Source organism: Rhipicephalus microplus, chromosome 1 (genome assembly GCF_043290135.1).
Source record: "Rhipicephalus microplus isolate Deutch F79 chromosome 1, USDA_Rmic, whole genome shotgun sequence".
Taxonomy (NCBI): domain Eukaryota; kingdom Metazoa; phylum Arthropoda; class Arachnida; order Ixodida; family Ixodidae; genus Rhipicephalus; species Rhipicephalus microplus.
In genome coordinates, this window is record NC_134700.1 from 32976901 (window position 1) to 32995808 (window position 18908).

General features: G+C 46.6%; 1 protein-coding gene across 7 annotated transcripts in view; it reads right to left on the reverse strand.

Moving 5' to 3' along the window:
- Nipped-A (Transcription-associated protein Nipped-A) overlaps window positions 1-18908 on the reverse strand; it is a 991444-nt gene that overhangs the window by 130161 nt on the left and 842375 nt on the right. For all 7 annotated transcript variants that reach the window (XM_075869412.1, XM_075869408.1, XM_075869400.1 and 4 more), the window contains 4 exons: window positions 15798-16112; window positions 14659-14905; window positions 705-803; window positions 461-594 (listed from right to left, as the gene is read on the reverse strand). In XM_075869412.1, the coding sequence (XP_075725527.1) occupies window positions 461-594; window positions 705-803; window positions 14659-14905; window positions 15798-16112 (795 nt within the window). The remainder of the gene's footprint in view (window positions 1-460; window positions 595-704; window positions 804-14658; window positions 14906-15797; window positions 16113-18908) is intronic.

Sequence of the window (18908 nt, forward strand, 5' to 3'; positions counted from 1 at the left end):
TCTGAGTGCACAAAAACAAGCGTGGCAGGATATTCGGAAGGGAGCACCAGCTCTTTCTAATGCAACTAAAATGGTTGCTGTAGGAAGTGTAGAACAGAAACAGCATGGCGCTGAAAATGCCCATTTTTTGTGTGTCCACCACTAAAGATTAATCTTGCTAATGTCACATAAAATGCTGTCAACACTGAAATACAGGTCTGAGAGGCATAAAAATTGACAAGGTTGTGCATCAGTTGTGACCCCCCCCCCCCCCCCTGGTACGCTAAACATTTTCAAACATTCGGTTTTTTAAATTTTAGCTCTCATAGACCATCTCCTTCCCCCTTTACATGACTTTCTTTACAGTTGCCCACACTCCGTAAAACTGGGCGGCACAGTAAAAATAAACATCTGATGTGATCATGATATGCATGAGGCCATAAAGAAACTATGTTGTAATGTCGAGTGACCAAAAGATCACCTGGTCGACAATTCCTTCAAGGGAAGAGAGCACAGTGGGGTGCAGGTCCCGCTGCAAGTGCATGATCTTGGAACAGCGCCACATAGATGGCGTGGCACGAATCGGCCCACTGGTGTCGGCCTGAGCACTGTCACCTGCAATTGAACCATCAGCGCAGGTTGAACGCCTGCACTACAAATTTCCGGCTTTTACAGCTCGGTTTCGAAAGGTATTTATATGAAAAAATGCAAGACAAACAGCTCACCAGCTTGTGGAGATGCCGCTTCGGACGGAGGCTGTTGAGGCTGAGACGACGAAGTGGCTGGAGTATATGGTGGGGCTCGAGCCTCTTCGCTGCTTTTATCTGTTCGCCCGGCAAAAAACACGATTAGTAAGCACCACCTCCACTACAACAGGGTATGCATACGGAACTACTGAGACAAAAAATAAACAAGTATTGATGTTCCACTCTAGCTGCTCACAAAGTGCCTCTTCCCGAGGGAAGGCACAATGCGACTGAGACAAAGAACATGCATAAGTGTTCGTGGTGTGTGTTGCACATTGCTTGGTGTGTGTGGTATACAAGCGAAAAGTGAAAGTACTGAAGAGGCTACGGGGGAACAAGAAACCGAAACTAAGACATGCAGTGATTCCTAATGGTCATAAGGTCTCCTATAATGTAACAAAGGCAGCAGGCCTGTACGGAGTACCTGTAGCCGTTTCCGTGCCTGTAAAACTGGTCGTTATGTGTTTCATAGCTCTTTGTGTCATCTAGACCTGAGCCCGTAGTTGTAAAACAGTATTCTGCTGCAGACGATTTCCGGATTGTTCACTACCTAGAAGAAGCTTTGCTATCATTTTGCGACGGCAGTGTTAACTCGCTATGGACACGATTCAAATTTTATTGCCACTTCTGCATTCGCAATTTCGTTCCAGATAAACTTAAAAAAGTTGGCCGTACAAACCCCTGGATAACGCGCGATCTAATTCACCTAAAACGCAAAATTAAAAGGCGAAGAAAGCAAAAAATAGCTAATGATGTAGTTCTGCACGATCTAAGAGATACTTTAGCATCCAAGTTGAAGGAGGCTAGGGAACATTATTACACCGAGACACTAGGCCGCTTTGCGGCAGAGAGTCCACGAAAATTTTACCAGTTCTTGCAAAACAAAGACAACCGTATCCCTGATGAAATAATGAACGGAGAAACCGCTGTCACAAATAAAAACGAAATAGCAAACGCATTTAATTCCTACTTTCAGAGCGTTTTTTCAAGACCACAAAACTTGAGTATTATGACGGTGCCAGGTCCTTCAAGCCTAATAAATATATCCTTGGAAGGGGTGACAGAACTATTATTGCGGCTAGACGTAAAAAAATCGACCGGCCCTGACGGTATCCCAGCTGTTTTTTTAAAGAGGTATGCTGAAATCATAGCTAGATTCCTAGTAATAATATTTGATGTTTCGATTAAAACTAGTTCAGTGCCCGACGATTGGCTGCTAGCACGTGTAATTCCGGTATTTAAGAAAGGTAACAGATCATTAGTCAGCAATTATCGACCAATCTCCCTTACCTGTATTTGTTGCAAATTACTTGAACATATTATAGCGAAATATTTAAATACTTTTCTTGAACAAAATAAAGTAATTCTCAGCGCGCAACATGGCTTCCGACGGGGATTATCTACCACCACACAATTATTAGCAACTGTTAACGAGTTCTCCAAAGTTCTGGACAAGTCTGGACAGGTTGATGTCATCTTTATGGACTTTTCCAAGGCCTTTGACAAGGTCCCGCATATCAAGCTAATAGATAAGATGAAGGTTATTGGCATTCCTCCGGAAATAATTAACTGGGTCATAGCGTACTTAACGAACAGAAAACAGTACGTAGATATAAACGGTTTCACCTCTGGTTATTTGGGGGTGTTATCTGGAGTCCCGCAAGGGTCAGTTCTCGGGCCTATACTATTTAATATTTATATTAACGATTTAGTTCAAGCCATCCGACCTGGCGTGTCTGTTAAGTTATTTGCAGACGATTGCATAATTTTTAATACCATAAATTCTATCTCTGACCAGCATCACTTGTGTGAGAACTTAATCTACATAAAAAAATGGTGCAAAAAGTGGGAAATGGTAATTAATTTTGAGAAAACTGCATATTTATGTCTGAGTAACAAAATCCGAAAACTGGAGTTTACTTATAATGTAGGTGGATACGCTATCAGGCAAGTAGAAGAATTTAAGTACTTGGGCGTAACGATTACATCGAAGCTTAGCTGGACAGCACATATTGATGATATATGTTCTGCTGCCAGGAGAAAATTAGGCTTTCTAAAATATAAATTGGGTCGGTCTTCTAGTTCACTAAAACTTAGAGCCTATAAAGTCATAGTTCGTCCTTCTCTTGAATATGCCAGCATTGTGTGGGACCCCCACACAGCTGGTAATATACAGAAAATAGAAAAAATACAACGATTAGCTGCTCGATTTATATACAACCGGTATAGATGTCGCGATTCGCCGTCAGCCCTGTTGCAGGATGCGAAGCTCCAACTTTTGGCCGATCGAAGGAAAACTGCACGGCTTAACTTTTTCCGCCTTTTATACTTTTCCAGATCAGGATTGCATGCACCAGATTACATAACACAGGACACAACCAGGTCTTCACGTCATAAACATAGTCGTAGCATTACACCTATATTTGCACGCACTAACATTTACAAGTATTCATTTTTCCCGAGAACTGTCTCTGATTGGAATGCTCTGCCCCATAATTCCCCTATGCTCAACACGCCGAGATGAAACTATACCCTTTTCTTGTTGCTTACGTCTGCTTCTTTGCCTGTATTTGTCCCTTGTTTTTCACGAATTTTTAATGTACATGAATTTTGTTCTGCAGTGAATGTATACTGCAGTGGAAGTGTATGTATGTAGAAGAATTTTGAACTGTATTGCCCTCTCCTGCATGGACCATACTTGGTCCGCAGTATGTGATAAATAAATAAAATAAAAATAAACATGCAAGATTAACGCCCCCTATCCGTAGCTAGTCCCATTGCAGCTAGACGGGTTCGAGCGAATAAGGCAACAGAATAATGCGTTTGCAATAGCGCGCAAATGTCGCAAGGAGATACTACAGAAACGAGAGTAGACGCTTACTCCTTGAAAGTTGACCCTCGGCTTGCAGTGGGGTTGCGGGTTCGACCTTCTTCTTCCAAGGCCGGTGCCAGAGAGAGCGTGCAGACTAGTCGGTTTCCCTCTCCCTGACGAGAATACCTTTTCTCGCTGAGGGAGGGGAGACCAATTCCGCGCGCTGAGAAAGGGAGATCGCGAGCGCCGGCCGTGGGGGTGGTCCCGCAACTAGGCTTTCGCGCTGTTGTAAAAGAGAGACGGTGGCTGGGCGCACATGCTCCCCTACAGTGTATCAATGATTGTTTCATTTTATTTTTTTTTCCTTCAGCAACTGTTGCAGGGCTAGGCTGAGGCTAGCTGTTGCTCATTGCATGACGTCTTTGCATGCATGGGCAATGACCGGCCGCCTTTGGAGAAAAGTATAGAGACGAGATCACGCCTATCTCGCACCCAGGTGCCTTCGGCGGTATACCCTCGCTCCCAGAGATGCCATAATTTGTTTGGAACTGCCAAGGCACGCCTCACTAGCAAGGCAAGCAGTAGCACTGAGAGCTTAAAATGCGAAAAAGCGCCTGTTCACGCTGCGCCCGCTTATAAAATGTCATCTGGGTAATACTGCACTGTCATCTGATGCGACAACAACCAGCGCAAGAGCAAGAAATTGCTGAGCACTGCCTGTGAAGATGACAGTGCACCGTGGGAATCGTATTAATGCGGTGTTTTGCACGGATTTCCGTCCACAAAAAAAAAAAAAAAAAAAAAAACGCTGAGCTCCACCGCTTCAGGATATAATCGCCAATAGCCGGAAATACTACGAGCCCTATGAAGTGTACGGGTAAGTAAACTTATTGCGTTTATTCAAGCATGAATCCGGCTGTTTCACTTCATAGCAGCGATTTGCGTGCAGTATGTCTGCAGTATGAGGCAAAAAACTACTTCCGTACTTTTTCGCAGGCCGCATGCCAATAGTAGGATATACGTATTACGACTCACGCATAGATGCACGCACCACGCATGTCTAGTACAACCGTAACAGCCTTTTATCGCGATGCGTGAACGGCGTGAAAAGCATGACTTTTGACCCGGTCGAACTGCGACGTGCCTTGACTGTCACTAGGCGAATCCACATATGCTTTCGACCGGCGTCACCGTAGCATTTTAAAATCTTGTTCTGGCTGGCATTTTTGCACCGCGTGTGTGTTCTGAGTGCCCGACAGGACTGGCAATTGATACACATGTGGTGCATAAGCGTAAGTTGGAGCCAGATTCTAGCGCTATGTTGACACCGGCTTACAGCACGATTTCTGCAAGGCATCCCGCAGTTAACGCTGTTCGCGTTTCTTTATGTCAGATAATACGTACCTAATGAAGCTGCTTCAGCAATCTGCAATGCACATGATGAGGACACTGTCGAGAGAGGACTCACCGACGTTTAACACGAAATCAGAATAAATTCCAGCACAGGAACAGCGCGAAATATGCTTACAGCTGCCCTCAGGTTGTGAAGTTTTGTGTTTGATTAGTAGAGCGTCTGCTCGCGTGGCAGTTGAGGGTGTTGCTTCGTCGTGCTTACAACAGATGGCGCCACACACTTTTTGATATGGCAGCAAGCATTTAGCTCGTTGTGTTTTGGTGCACAGGGTGAATTAAGGAGAGAAAGATGTGGGAATCGAAAGCGCGCCCGCGACCATTTCGCTTCGTCGTGCTTACAACAGATGGCGCCACACACTTTTTGATATGGCAGCAAGCATTTAGCTCGTTGTGTTCTGGTGCACAGGGTGAATTAAGGAGAGGAAGATGTGGGAATCGAAGGCGCGCCCGCGACCATTTCGCGAGAATTCCACCATACGGCCGCTCCTTTTCTTTTCCTATGCTCTGGTAATAGCACGTGGCAATAGACGGCACCACACGTAGGCACGACACGTGTTTTGGGGGGGTTTCGAGAATCAGCGAGGCTGAGTGAGGTGCGCACCGGGAAGGCTCTCCTTCGTTGGCTGGAGCCGGGTAAGCACGTGGTTTTCCTTCGTTCGCATCCCCTTTAAGAATTGCCGGATTGTAGCCTGCCTGGGTGCCTAGGCATCCCCGGCCGGCGTGTTTACCTGAATGTCAGCTTCAACACAGCATGCTAAGCAAAACAGTGGTGCCTAGTGTTTGAAGTGGTTGTACCATGCCAAGCCGCACTTGCTGGAGGCCTACATGTACGAGGTTTGCATGAACTCTCACGACTAGGCCCTGTGGCCACCATGAGAATGCGCAGCATAGCCACGAAGGACCTCTTCTCGATCGGCATGTCAAAGCTCGCCTCTGCCAGCTGCGATGTGCTCGCGATCTAACCTTTATTGTGCATATCTGCATTCCGGGAGCGGACGTTGCACTGTTGTTTGGGGTGCCGCCAAAGGCAATAAAGTGTTTGCGTGTTGCTGTTGATCAAACACTTTGTTTCGCGGTGCTGCCCTGAACGCTTTGTTAGTTGAGCGTGCGCCGAGCGGTGTGCGCTATACGTGAGCAGGTGACAGATACACGGCCCCATTGCACACTAAGCCTGAACCCACGATGACCTTCCGTTACCGTGAGTAGCGAGGTCACCACAGCTCACATGCCGGCAAGGGTTGTTTGAGGGGTTCCCTGCTAATTTGTGCTAACTTGAGGGCCTGTCCTTTGTGTCACAACTGCATAAGTGCTCCTTTTGCAACTTTCCAGATCAGCTTTTATCTTTCTCTTAAGGCTGTGGTGCACAACTCAATTTACTGAAGAGCAACAAACGTCTTGACGATTCGGGTGTAGCTGTCAGGCCGTGAGTGAAGCTACTGCCATTTTGCACCCTCATTAATGGCAATGGTGGCTTTAATTGAATGCATTTCACTTCAAGACGAATCACCTTAGCACCACTATCACCAGCTAGCTTCAGTTAAAAATGCTTCGAGCACGAGTTACGTCTGTGATGAAGCACAGGCTTCAAATACAGCCTGTGCTCCACCTTAAAGAAGGTCACTTGTACCAAAACCTATTTATTCACAAGGATGATGTCTGTGTCATTTTCTTTACTCCTGTTAACGAACATCCTATAGCTTGAACATCCGCTGCTTCGTTACGCATTGTGATGCCTAGCACTCCTCCCACCACTCCATTTCCTGCGCTCTTGGCAGTCTCGTACAGTATGCCCTACCAATCCAGTTTCAAATGCCAGTGCAGCATTGTCCGACGATATGATAGCAGTTTAGCCAAGGGGAACCAGGTGGTTCACCTAGAATGCGCTGAACCACACCCGACAGATAGTTTCGGCATTCTGCTCTCAACCACATTCAGCTGTGCGCACTATCGAGATGTTTCTTTTTCTCGGATGCCTGGCACATCGTCTCAACACCAGAATATACGAACATGACCGCCCAAAACTGTGCGTTGGCCGATTGTGAGCAACAGCAGAGGAGACGACGCTTGTAACAACACATCAGCACAGAACACCGACAAAGCCGCAAATTAGGGGAAAGAAAAGACCCCCCCTCAGGTCTCCAGGTTGCACCAGGCTCGAGAGAAGGCACTCGCCTGAGCTGCGCACTTTGGCTAATGAGCATTAGAAACTACTCCTTGGGACAGCAATAACAGCAAGTGTTCTGTCAAAGCGATGCCATATTACAATGCCACAAAACGTGCACAAAGAAAACAGCTTCGTAACAAGCTTGAAATGGCCACAATCGGACAGCTGCTGTGCACTTGGTTTACGCAGAAAGCTTGAACAAGTCTTGCATCCTGCAATGCATTTCGGGGCTCCTGTGGCATCTAGAAAAGAAGGCTTTAACTGATTTCCCAAGCGAATTTGGCAATAATATTTTGAGGTCAGCTGCCTAGAGGTACAAACATGCCTAAAATGCATTTTTCTACAACAATTTCTGTGGCGATTCTTTTTTGCTATTTTATGACACGTGTGCATTTTAAAATGCTGCAGAAGAGTTTGGTTGAAAAATGATCGAGAAGGTTGGAAGTTTTATAAGAACACATATTATGTCAAGGGGGGACCCACCCTTTGAAAATCGAAAAATCGCAAAAAAGTGAACTTTTGAAGAAGCATTTTTTGGGTTGTATGTATCATAAACTACCTTTTATAGAAATACTAGCACCTAATTGAACCGCAAAGTGGACAAAATAAAAAAATGCAATTTTCAATGGCTGCCGCCGCGTTAAAAGCGCGCAAAAAATTTTGAAATCAAGCTAAACATCACAAGCGCGCCACTCCCAGACAATGTGTTTGTCCCGCACCATCTTAATATTGTTTTGAGTGTGATTTTCTTTTTTTATTTGCTGTCTCACCAGGTGGGGTCGGCGGCACGGTTGAGACGCTTGTGGAGTTTCCCTCCGAGGCAATGTGGAGAGCTGATTGGCTAAAGCCAACTTGTGAAAGAAAGCGTGACTCCATTGGCTGCTGCACAGCAGTGGGGGTGGTCGCTCCCTTCGATGGCGTGCGCTCGCCCAGTGTTTGCTCTCTGCTCTGTTCATCCCGACTGACGTCAGCTGAGCCGCTCTTTGCCTTGTGCAATGTTTTTGATCATTTTGTATTCTTTACTTCTTTTTACACAACAGTCAACTGCCGATTTTTCGGACACCCGAGTTTTTGAACATGCCCAATAATTCGGACATCGCGGCACCACTACGAGCCCCATAGAATTAATGTATAAGGAAGTTTGAAATTTGGGATGCTCGAACCCCTCAGAGTCCAATTTTCCGGATTTTTTGACGTGACGGAAGGTCGGAAACCACCACTGACCTTCAGTGGAAACCACCACAACTGCGTCACACGCGATTACGATCGCATAAATGAGCGCACCGGTCTACTGTGGCATCTGTTGCTTGGACTCGATAGTTAGCGGAGAAACACCCACGGCCTTCGAGATTCCTAACACTGGCCGTGTTTATCGTGCAAAAATTTCCCGGTGGATAGTTTCAATTGCCAGCTTCGCTGGCAATTGAAACTATCCACCGGGAAATTTTTTGGCACCAATAAAGTTCTTTTCGCTTTAGTGCTTGTGCTCGTGCGTGCCACTCTGGCTTTCCGCCCAGCGCTTTTGCGAAGCGTTTCACCACTTCGAACTAGAACTAACTGTCTGTCACACACCGATTTGGTCTGGCCACGCCGGCTATCTTGAATGTTTACCAGCGCCACCTCCGGAGTACCCGAGGCACCGTCGCCTGCCGTCACGCCGTTTTGTTTACGCAGCCCACATGGTGTTTGGCTAGTCTAGTATGTGGTTGTGCGACCGTGTGAAGTGTGCTCTGCAACGCTAAGCCTAGGTGCTTCGACGCTCGTCAGCAAACTTCTTTGTTCACATCGTGAAGATTTTGCTTGCCTGCGATGGCCCCCACTCCGCCTTCGTCGTCCTTGCCGATGGCATCGAAGCGCGGAAAACAGTACCATTGGTTAACGATGAAGAAGAAAGCCGCCTTATTTAGTTAGTGAAGAGTGGCCGATCGCAGGCTGACGTGAGCAAGGAGTTCGGCATTTCCAAGCAAACAGTTTCCGATTTCCTCAGAAACTAAGACAAGATCTTGGAAGCGGTTGAAGAACCGTCTGGTGCCCAAACGTGAATGCGAGCCAATGTGTTCATCCAAACCTTGCGGTCGCTCTCGTCGTGTGGCTTAATTCAATGATTGCCAAGCGGTTGCCAGTCTCGGGCTGCATCTTGAAACAAAAAGCAGAAACTCTCGCGCTTCGAATGGACATCCCAGATTTTAATTTCAGTGACGTATGGCTGAGAAACTTTAAGCATCGGAATGACCTCAAGTTCAAGAATGTGTGTGGTGAAAGCGACGCCGTCGACAGTGGAGTTAATGCGCAGTACCGCAGTTGGAAACACCAGTCTTTGTTGCAGCAGTTCTCGGCTGACAACAATTCCAACTGTGACGAAACTGGCTTGTTTTACAAGCTGCTGCCGGAAAGAACACTCGCTTTTGCTGGTGACGCATGCCATGGTAGCAAGCATAGCAAAGAACGGCTTACCGTTCTTGTTGGCAGCAACATGTCTGGCAGCGAGAAACTTCCTTTGTTAGTAATCGGGGAGTCCAAGAGCCCGAGCTGTTCTAAAGGGGCAACACTGCCAGTGATATATGAAGCCAATAAAAAGGCATGGGTAACGCAGCAGTTGTTCGAGAGTTACGTCCGCAAGTTGGACAGGAAGTTTGAACAACAGAACAGACGTCTTCTGCTCTTCGTTGACAACTGCGCTGCTCATGCTCACATCAATAACTTGAAGACTATCCAGCAGGATGCCGCCCAACACGACTGCGATCCTCCAACCGATGGACCAAAGCGTTATCTGTAATGTGAAACTTTTGTACCATTCACGTGTACTCAACAGCATGGTGCCGTGCTCGGAAAACGGGAAAGGCTACAACGTTGACCTTTGGTCTGCTGTCGGAATGCTTGCGGACGCATGTAAGGCGGATACGCAAGACACGCTTCGCAACTGCTTTCGCCACGTGGGCTTCGTACTCGACACAGAGACAGCAGACTTGCCTGAAGAAAGTGACAGCGTGACAGAATTGCGCCCTCTCATGGACGATATTATCAACGACTTCCGCTCTGCTGGTGCTTCCATCCCCACTGAAATAACTTTTGAGCAGTTCATCGACGCTGACGAGCTCGACCTCTGCGCAGAGCTAACCAACAGCGAAATAATCAATCAGGTTATGGTGGATTCAGATGACTCCGATGTCGAATAAGAGGAACGGATGCCTGCACCACCTACGACCGCTGCATTGATGCGATCACTGATGATGCTGTCATTGGTGTACAGTGATGACATGACCCTTGCTCAGTTCGAGGCAAATGTGATCACATGCAAGCGAAACGCCATTCAAACAAGGATCAACAAGCTTTTCAAGCTACTGCAGCTCTAACACCGGCTGCCCTGATGGCACCCGCTGTCGGCTGCATGCATTTTTTAACGGCTCTATTCAGAGCCACCCCACTGATGCTTTGGCAGAGTTCCGGAAATCTGGTACTTCGACCTTGACCTGCTTGATCCGAGAAATATCAATGAAATGATGTGTTTTTTTTCTTGCATTGAGAAATATTAGCAAAATGATGCGTTTTTTTACTAGCATTGAAAATTATCAGTAAAATAATGCGTTTTTTTTTGCTTGCATTCATTTTTTCGGACTGCCTGAATTTTCGGATGGTTTTTCGCTCCCTAGAGGGTCCGAAAAAGCGGCAGTTGACTGTAGTTCTTTCGTCTTTGTTGTTATGCCCGATGACAGTAGTGAAGCCGAAGACAGTTCGGAGGTCATGTACGCGGAAGCGCGCTATACAATTTGTACGAGCATCCAGATTCTGCTATTCTTTTGCGAGTGACAACTTCGTAGATGCTTGCTACAGCAGAACTGTGCTGTCAGTAGTCGCCATTTGAGAATCCGACACATGGCTCGAGTCGCAAATGCATTGATTGACTGATTCATTTGTAAGTTTTGTGGGGGTGCTGACACCCCTTCTGTAAAGTTGTCTGCGCCGCGTGGCGCACGTGTCTCGCCCCAAGGTTTTATTTCAGTGGTGACCGCCGCCGAGCGATAGATGGCGTTGTGTTCGCTTTGAGTACCACTGTTGGTGGAGTGGTGGCGCCGGTGGTGGCCCCTGGCGGAAGGCAGGCCTTGGTGGTGGGCGAGTGTTGAGCGAGTCTCTTCTGCGCGTGGCGGCTGCCGCGAACCGTTGTTTGTAGCGTGGGTTCCCGGTGCTGCGGGCTTCGCGCCGGGGTCCCACGTGGAAAGTCATGCGTTGGCGACACCGCCTTGGGTATGTGTTAGTGTGTGTTTATCATGTTATTGTGTGTTTATTGTGTCACTGCGTTATGTTGTTTGTATGGTAGCGTGTTAATCAAAATTGATGTAACATTCGGCGGACGATATCGTCGTCTAAATTAGTTAATAAATGTATGTATGTTGTGTGCTTTGTACCGACCGCATCTGCTGTGTCCGTTCACTCCAAGAGCGTGGCGTGGCGAGGCGCTCGTTCGCCTCGCCAAGACCCAACACTGGCTGCCCAACGTGGAGCTCTTGGAGTATCGGACGACAGTTTTTGCGGTTAAATACAGGGATTTTGTTAGAGCCGGAGTAGAGTAGGCCTAGGGGGGACTTCTTTGCTAGCGTCGGGGTTGTGCTTTGTTGAGAAGCGAGGAGATTGGTTTTGTAACGTGTTTGAATTTGTCGGCAGGTTGACTTTCTATTTATTTTTTTTTTGGCTCGCAAGTGTTGTTATTTTTTGTTGTTGTTAGTTTTCAAAAACGTTGTTGAATTAGGACGAGAGCCATGCGGTCCGCATCTTGGGGTGAGCAAGGCCTAGAGCACGTGGTTTGTAGGCCAGGCCTGAAGCGAGTGAGTACGGAAGCCTCGTGGGTGGTCCGATTTTCTGTAAATAGCTTCTTCTATATCTTTGGGCTCAGGGAGCCGGGCGTCCTTGCTGTCTGGTATTGCGGCTCGACGCTGAGGCGTCGTGACACCACCCGGGGCGGTGGACGCCGATCGCTCGGTAAGCTGCTGTGTGCGGCGAGCGATAGGGCCACCTCACAGAGTGGACGTCTCCTCGCGGCTGCCTCTTCTGCGCCTAGGCTGGGTGCTGGGTGGATGCCGGTTGTTGCCGAGCGACTCATTAGGCCTAAGGCTCTGTGCAGCCGCCTGTCACACGTGGCACAACTAGGTGGATCGTGGCGTTGAGGTGTTGCGCTCTGCTTCCCTCACTTTTTTTTTTCTTGTGAGCACGAGTTAGGAAAAGTGATTTTTGTTTTATTTTGATGGGCGTCTCGGCCGCCACCGATGTATTAGCTAGCAGTACTGACCAACGTACCACGTGGACGAAAAGCTCGAAGCTCCCTTCCCGAGGACCTGCTCGATTGTTTGCTTTCAAGTTTTTTGTTGTTGTTATTGATGTATTCAGCGGGAGGGATGTCATGCACGGCCGGCTGTCTTGCACATTGTAAGCGTCGCTGGCCAGGAATGCGATTGTGAGGTCGGGCGATGGAGATGCCTGGGACCTGCGCAACTACCTGCAGTCCGGCGCCCTCGCGAGTGCTGGTCGCAACTGGAAGACGTGTCGGTGCTAGCGACGGATCGTCACGCCGATGGTAACGTTGCTATTGCGGGGCCGGCACTGAGGTGAAGTCTAGCCGGACAGTGCAGCAGTGTCGACCAGCGGCGGTGTCATGGTGCAAGGACATTATGGTCGTGCGATATCATTTTTTTGTTAAAGCTTGTGTAGCTAATTTTTGATTTCGGGATATGGTTTGATTTAAGGTTGAGGGAATGTGGGGGTGCTGACACCCCCCTGTAAAGTTGTCTGCGCCGCGTGGCGCACGTGTCTCGCCCCAAGGCTTTATTTCGGTGGTGACCGCCGCCGGGCAATAGATGGCGTTGTGTTCGCTTTGAGTACCACTGTTGGTGGAGTGGTGGCGCCGGCGGTGGCCCCTGGCGGAAGGCAGGCCTTCGTGGTGGGCGAGCGTTGAGCGAGTCTCTTCTGCGCGTGGCGGCTGCCGCGAACGGTTGTCTGTAGCGTGGGTTCCCAGTGCTCGGCACCGCGGTCTTCGCGCCGGGGTCCCACGTGGAAAGTCATGCGTTGGCTACGCTGCCTTGGGTATGTATTTGTGTGTGTTTATCATGTTATTGTGTGTTTAGTGTGTCACTGCATTATGTTGTTTGTATGGTAGCGTGTTAATCATAATTGATGTAACATTCGGCGGACGATATCGTCGTCTAAATTAGTTAATAAATGTATGTATGTTGTGTGCTTTTTACCGACCGCGTCTGCTGTGTCCGTTCACTCCAAGAGCGTGGCGTGGCGAGGTGCTCGTTCGCCTCGCCGAGACCCCCCACTGGCGCTTGTTCGCCTCGCCGAGACCCTACAGGTTTAACGTCCCAAAACCACCATATGATTATGAGAGATGCGTTAGTGGAGGGCTCCAGAAATTTCGACCTCCTGGGGTTCTTTAATGTGCACCCAAATCTGAGCACATGGGCCTACAACATTTCCGCCTCCATAAGAAATGCAGCTGCCACAGCCGCCTCAATCCCGCGACCTGCGGGTCAGCAGCCGAGTACCTTAGCCACTAGACCTTCGCGGCGGGGCGAGTCGCAAATGCAGTGAGTGTTTTCGAGATCATCAGACTCGGTACACGCTTCGAATTGGTGCTATCGAGCCCGATGCTGAGTGTATCAGAGATCGCCGGACCCCACACTTCAATGCTTTACGTGTAAAAATAAGTTACAAACATTACCAAAAGAAGGTGTAGATGAGGCGAAAGAAAAGAGTGCATCAAAACTTTGCTCAATAAACTTTTGGAAGAAAACAGAAGTGCAGAACTTTCTAGGCCCATTTTCTCAGAATAAACTTATTTTCTAGTTGTGGTACTGAATAAAGCCAAAACTCAAAGACTGCTCATCGAATATGTTGTCTGTTTCTTTCTTTGTTTTTGAATAACATTGCCAGGGTGCAATGAGCTCCCCCCTCCCCCTTTTTTTTAAATTGGTGTCGTTATTTCTAATAAACAATTAAAATGTAAAGAATCTCATAATTATTAGCTACATCTAACTCAAAGTTGCATGAAAATTTTTTGGAGGAGGAAGCCTTTGTAGCACTCTGGCATATCTATCAAACAATGACTACAATGAGTTTCATGAATTTCAGCTTTCTGCTATGTGTTGGTATTTCTCATGACTCTTCCTCAGGCACCCACGTGAGCAGGCCAGTTAAACCTCAATAACTCTGGAACTAAAAACACAACCTTGTGGAAATGTGCAGTTGCTCTAGTCTTAGTGTAGAAAAAATGCCCTGAGATTTTCATGCAGATGTGTCAAAAAAAAAGAAGTTTGGTCTCAAGAGTAGCCTCCATCTTTAAATTGTCTAACTGTATCAGAAAATTTTACGAGAAATATCCGTAACATCTTTTTGGAAGTTTCAGGTTTGTATAAATTTCGGATCAAAGGCCATGGTTTGCGAAGGGCCAGCCCACCATCAGGCTTGAAAACACTTCTAGGGTTACCCAGGAGCACCACATTATATGAAAGGAAGCTTACACATGCAAGAAGACATGCCGAGCAGGTACATACATCTCTCACGCTGCTCAATCTTGAGAGTGAGGTAGAGTGTGCGAATGGGGAAGTACACAGCCTGTGGATAGACCCGGCCAACCTGGACGAGCAGATTGAGCAGCTGCCGCCCTTCGGGGCGCACGAGACACGTCAGCAGCTGGGGCACCCACGGCAGCCACTGCAGCGGAGGCACCCCTGAATTGTACTTGTCCACGGTTTCGGCCAGGACATTCTGCTCATTGTCGTACGTCAACAGCCACAGCACCTGTCGAGCAAGGCACGCATGAGGAGCAGGTGATCTCACAACGTGGTCTCTTGGGCTAGTCAGTTGCATGCGTGACCTTAAGTACTTTTTCTCTTTTTTTTTTCTTCGAATACATGGCTTTTCAGTGCAACCGTGCACGCACACAGGGACAAGTTACGGCCTCCTGCAGCAGCCAGAGCAATGACAAAGTGCGCCATGCTCACATCAGCCAATGGAGGATACAATGGCTGTGACGAGCGATTTTTAGGCTTTAGCGTCATTTGTTGAGAAATGAAAAAGCAAGTTTTAGCCGACTTTGAGAATTTATTTTGAATTGTAGGCTGCATACTGCACTATAATATTTGGCTCGCGTGTTTTCCATAGCCTCGAATACCAATAGGCAGCGTTTTCTGCCCATGCTAAAAAAGTGTTGCAAGGCCCCTTTAGCTTTTTTTTAGTGGGGCTTTGCGGCAGAGTGGCTTTCGTTCCTTTGGATGGGTGCAATCACAGCTTAGCATCCACACTGAAAGTGAAACCACTTTACAGAAGGTTACATGCGGATTATTATATATATACCTATTAGTTCATTGCGAATACTTAGAAATTTTCATTTATTTAAATTCGAATCGATGCGGATAAAAACACTCTACTATTCAATCGAATAGTGGAAGCATGTGAATATTTGCACAAGCCTATTTATGTGCCTTATTTTGGTGAAAAAAGAAAAAGACGCTAATTCCCTCCTTTGTAGCCCATAGCCTGTATATTGAGGTCTATTAATAGTGAACCCTGCTCCATTAATTTGGGCTGAACCTGAGCTGAATAATGGCCCATTGTATCAGAAATGTGTTGCATCTGTTACAATGAGCATAGACTGCATAAGCTCCAAGCAAAAAAAGATAAGGCTGAGCACCTTTGCCATGTACTTGCGACCCTTGGGTTCACTCTGATGGCGGCAGGCGTGCAGGTAGCAGGTGAGTGCCGACACAGCCAGAGGCAGCTGCCGTGAGTCCCAGCGGTCACGGCCAAACAGGCCCTCAAAGTAGTCACCCCACAGGGCCCACCCGTTGACCAGCGTGTCGTGCAACTGGACAGATGCGCTCAGCGCTTTGTTGGCCTCCTCTGAGCGACCCATCTGAGTCAGGAAAAGACCCTTGAGTGCATAGAACTCCGCCGTCATGTCTCTCGCGAAGTACTTCAGGTTGGTGGACTCTATTACGTCGAGGCCCTGAAAGAAAAATAGAATAGAAAAATTGAGAGGGAAAAACACAACTCATGTTCCCCAAAAAATTGTGCTTGCCTTTTCGATTCAGATATAAAAATGGACGTTTATAACTATCTACCAGCTCCACCACAGAACCATTTCGAAAATTACCGCACTCTGTAATCAAGACTAAAATATAATATGAGAGCTGTACGAATAGCAAAACTTTGAGTGAAAAACAAATTTGAACACATGCACGCACACACAAAGAGAGCAGACCACTTACAACCACCACTTATAGTGCAGGACTGGTTAGAATAGTGTTTTTCAACTCCATTTTACCACCTGCCCCCCCCCCCCCCTCTTCCCCCATAAAATCTCATGATACGCACGCCGCTTATTGTGCAGTCCTCCAAATGAAATACCGGTTTTAATTGGTTGCCAAAAAATCTATGAGACAGACATGGTAGCCAGTGTGCATCTGAAAGAAGACGCACTGAGTTCATCGCTGGGGAGCGAGCGAATATGTCATTACAGAGGAGAAGATGCGAAGTGACCGAACAAAGGAAGAAGGAAAGAAAAAAAAATCCCACCATCTCGGACTAAAGGGAACTATGTAGGGATGCGAAGCAGCGCTGGTGTTCACTTGTGTTTACATTTGTTGTCTCCATTTGTATGTTTCTGTGTATGTTTCATTTGTGTCTAGAGTTGTGCATATGCTGTGTACTGCTTACATGACCTAGATCATCGTGTATTACCGTGTGCGTATTCATGGCGCTGCAAAGTAAACACACATGGTAGATCTGAGGGAAGGCCAGCTATTATTTATTTATGGCATACCCACAGCGCCACATGGCATTACAGTGGGGGGGATGCAAAGAAAAATTCAAAGCCTACCATACAGTTGGTAACAATCGCTAGCAGCATCAGGAAAACAAATACACATAAAAGAAGATCCCGAGTGTACACTAATGTGCACCAGTGTGAATAATTGTGCAAAAAAAAAAAAAACAAGATTTCAAGTAAACAAGAATACATTATATTTAACAATGAAGTGTATTATTGTGATAAAAGCATAATTACATGAACAAGAATGTACAATAAAGGAAAATACAATTGCAAGCATATAGCAGCCATCACTAGCAGTAACATGAGTGAACAGAAACTCTAATACAAGAATTATTTTAGCGGTGAAAAAAATATGCCATTAGACGATATAGTTGCGACAGACTTGTCAAATTGATTCCAGTCCCGTACTGTTCTAGGAAAAAAAGACTTGCTAAAGGAATGTGTTCTGCAGGGAAATTCTATAACCTTATTCTTATTGTCAACCCTATGGGAATAGTAATTAGGTGCCTTTATGTAAAGATGCCTATCAATGCCAACTTATGAATGAAAGATGTTGTGGAAAAACTTCAAGCGAAGTCTGCGTCTTCAATAATCTAGCGTTGGATCTAGCATAAGACAATCTAGCGTAGGACAAGCGTAGGACTGAACTCTCTGTCGTAACATCCACAAACAAATCGAGTGGCCAAGTTCTGCACCTTTTCAAGTTTTTCTGTGTCACATACTGTTGAGGGGTCCCAGACGACACACGCATAGTCAAGAACGGAACGCACATATGTTTTATAAAGCAATTCCTTAGTCGACATATTAAAGTTCTTTGCGTTACGGTGAAGGAACCCAAGCGCTTTCCCAGCCTTGCCTGTTACGTGGTTAACATGTCACTGCCAATTTAAGTTAGAAGATAGGTACACTCCTAAGTCTTTGTATTCATTAACCTTACTTATAATGACATTGTTAATTGTGTACGATGTCTGAGACTGTAATTTCTTACGAGTAAACTCCATGTAAACAGTCTTATTCAAGTTTAACTGCATGTGCCATCGTGTATACCAATCACTGATTTTGGTCAAGTCTCTCTGAATGAACGCTTTGTCCCGCGAATCCGTAATTTCCCTATACAAAACACAGTGATTTGCGAACAACCGTATGTGGGATTCTACGCCCTCAGTTATGTCGTTGACGTAAATCAGAAATAAAAGCGGTCTCAGTACCGACCCTTGGGGGATGCCTGATGTTACCTGCAATGCACATGAACTGGCACCATTAACGATTACAGTCGGCTGGCGTAATGTTAAATAATCAGCGACCCATGCGACGACCTGTGAATTAATGCCATACAGTCATTTTCTCAAGAAGTAAACGGTAGGGGACAGTATCAAAGGCCTTCTTGAAGTCTAAAAAAATGCAGTCAATTGTTTTTCTTTTGTCCAACGCGTATGCTATGTCGTTCGTAAATTCTGTCAATTGGGTAGTACAAGAAATACCTCTTCGAAACCCATGTTGCTGTGGCGTAAATAGTGAGTACTTATTCATATGTTCAACAATGCAGGTATATATTAGGTGCTCAAGAATTTTACATGCCACACTAGTCAGCGATATTGGTCGGTAATTAGAGACGTCACTCCGTGGACCAGACTTATGTATTGGGACAATCATTGCTTTTTTCCAATCTGAAGGAAAGCTGGCATTTAGAAGTGATTTATCAAATAGTACCTTTAAAAACAGCGCTAGTGTTGGCACACAAAGCTTAAGAAACGTGCTTGTGAGGCCATCTGGACCGCACCCTTTTGAGCTGTCTAATCTTTGCAATAACACTTGAATGCCGTGCGTGCTGATGTAAACATCCTCCATACTATCAGTTCGTATTTGATTTAAGCGGGGATCACCGTCTCCGGGTGTTATCAGCGGCATAAAAACAGAGCTGAAATAACGAATGAGGCGTTCAGCTGTATCAATGTCGTCATGGAAGACGTC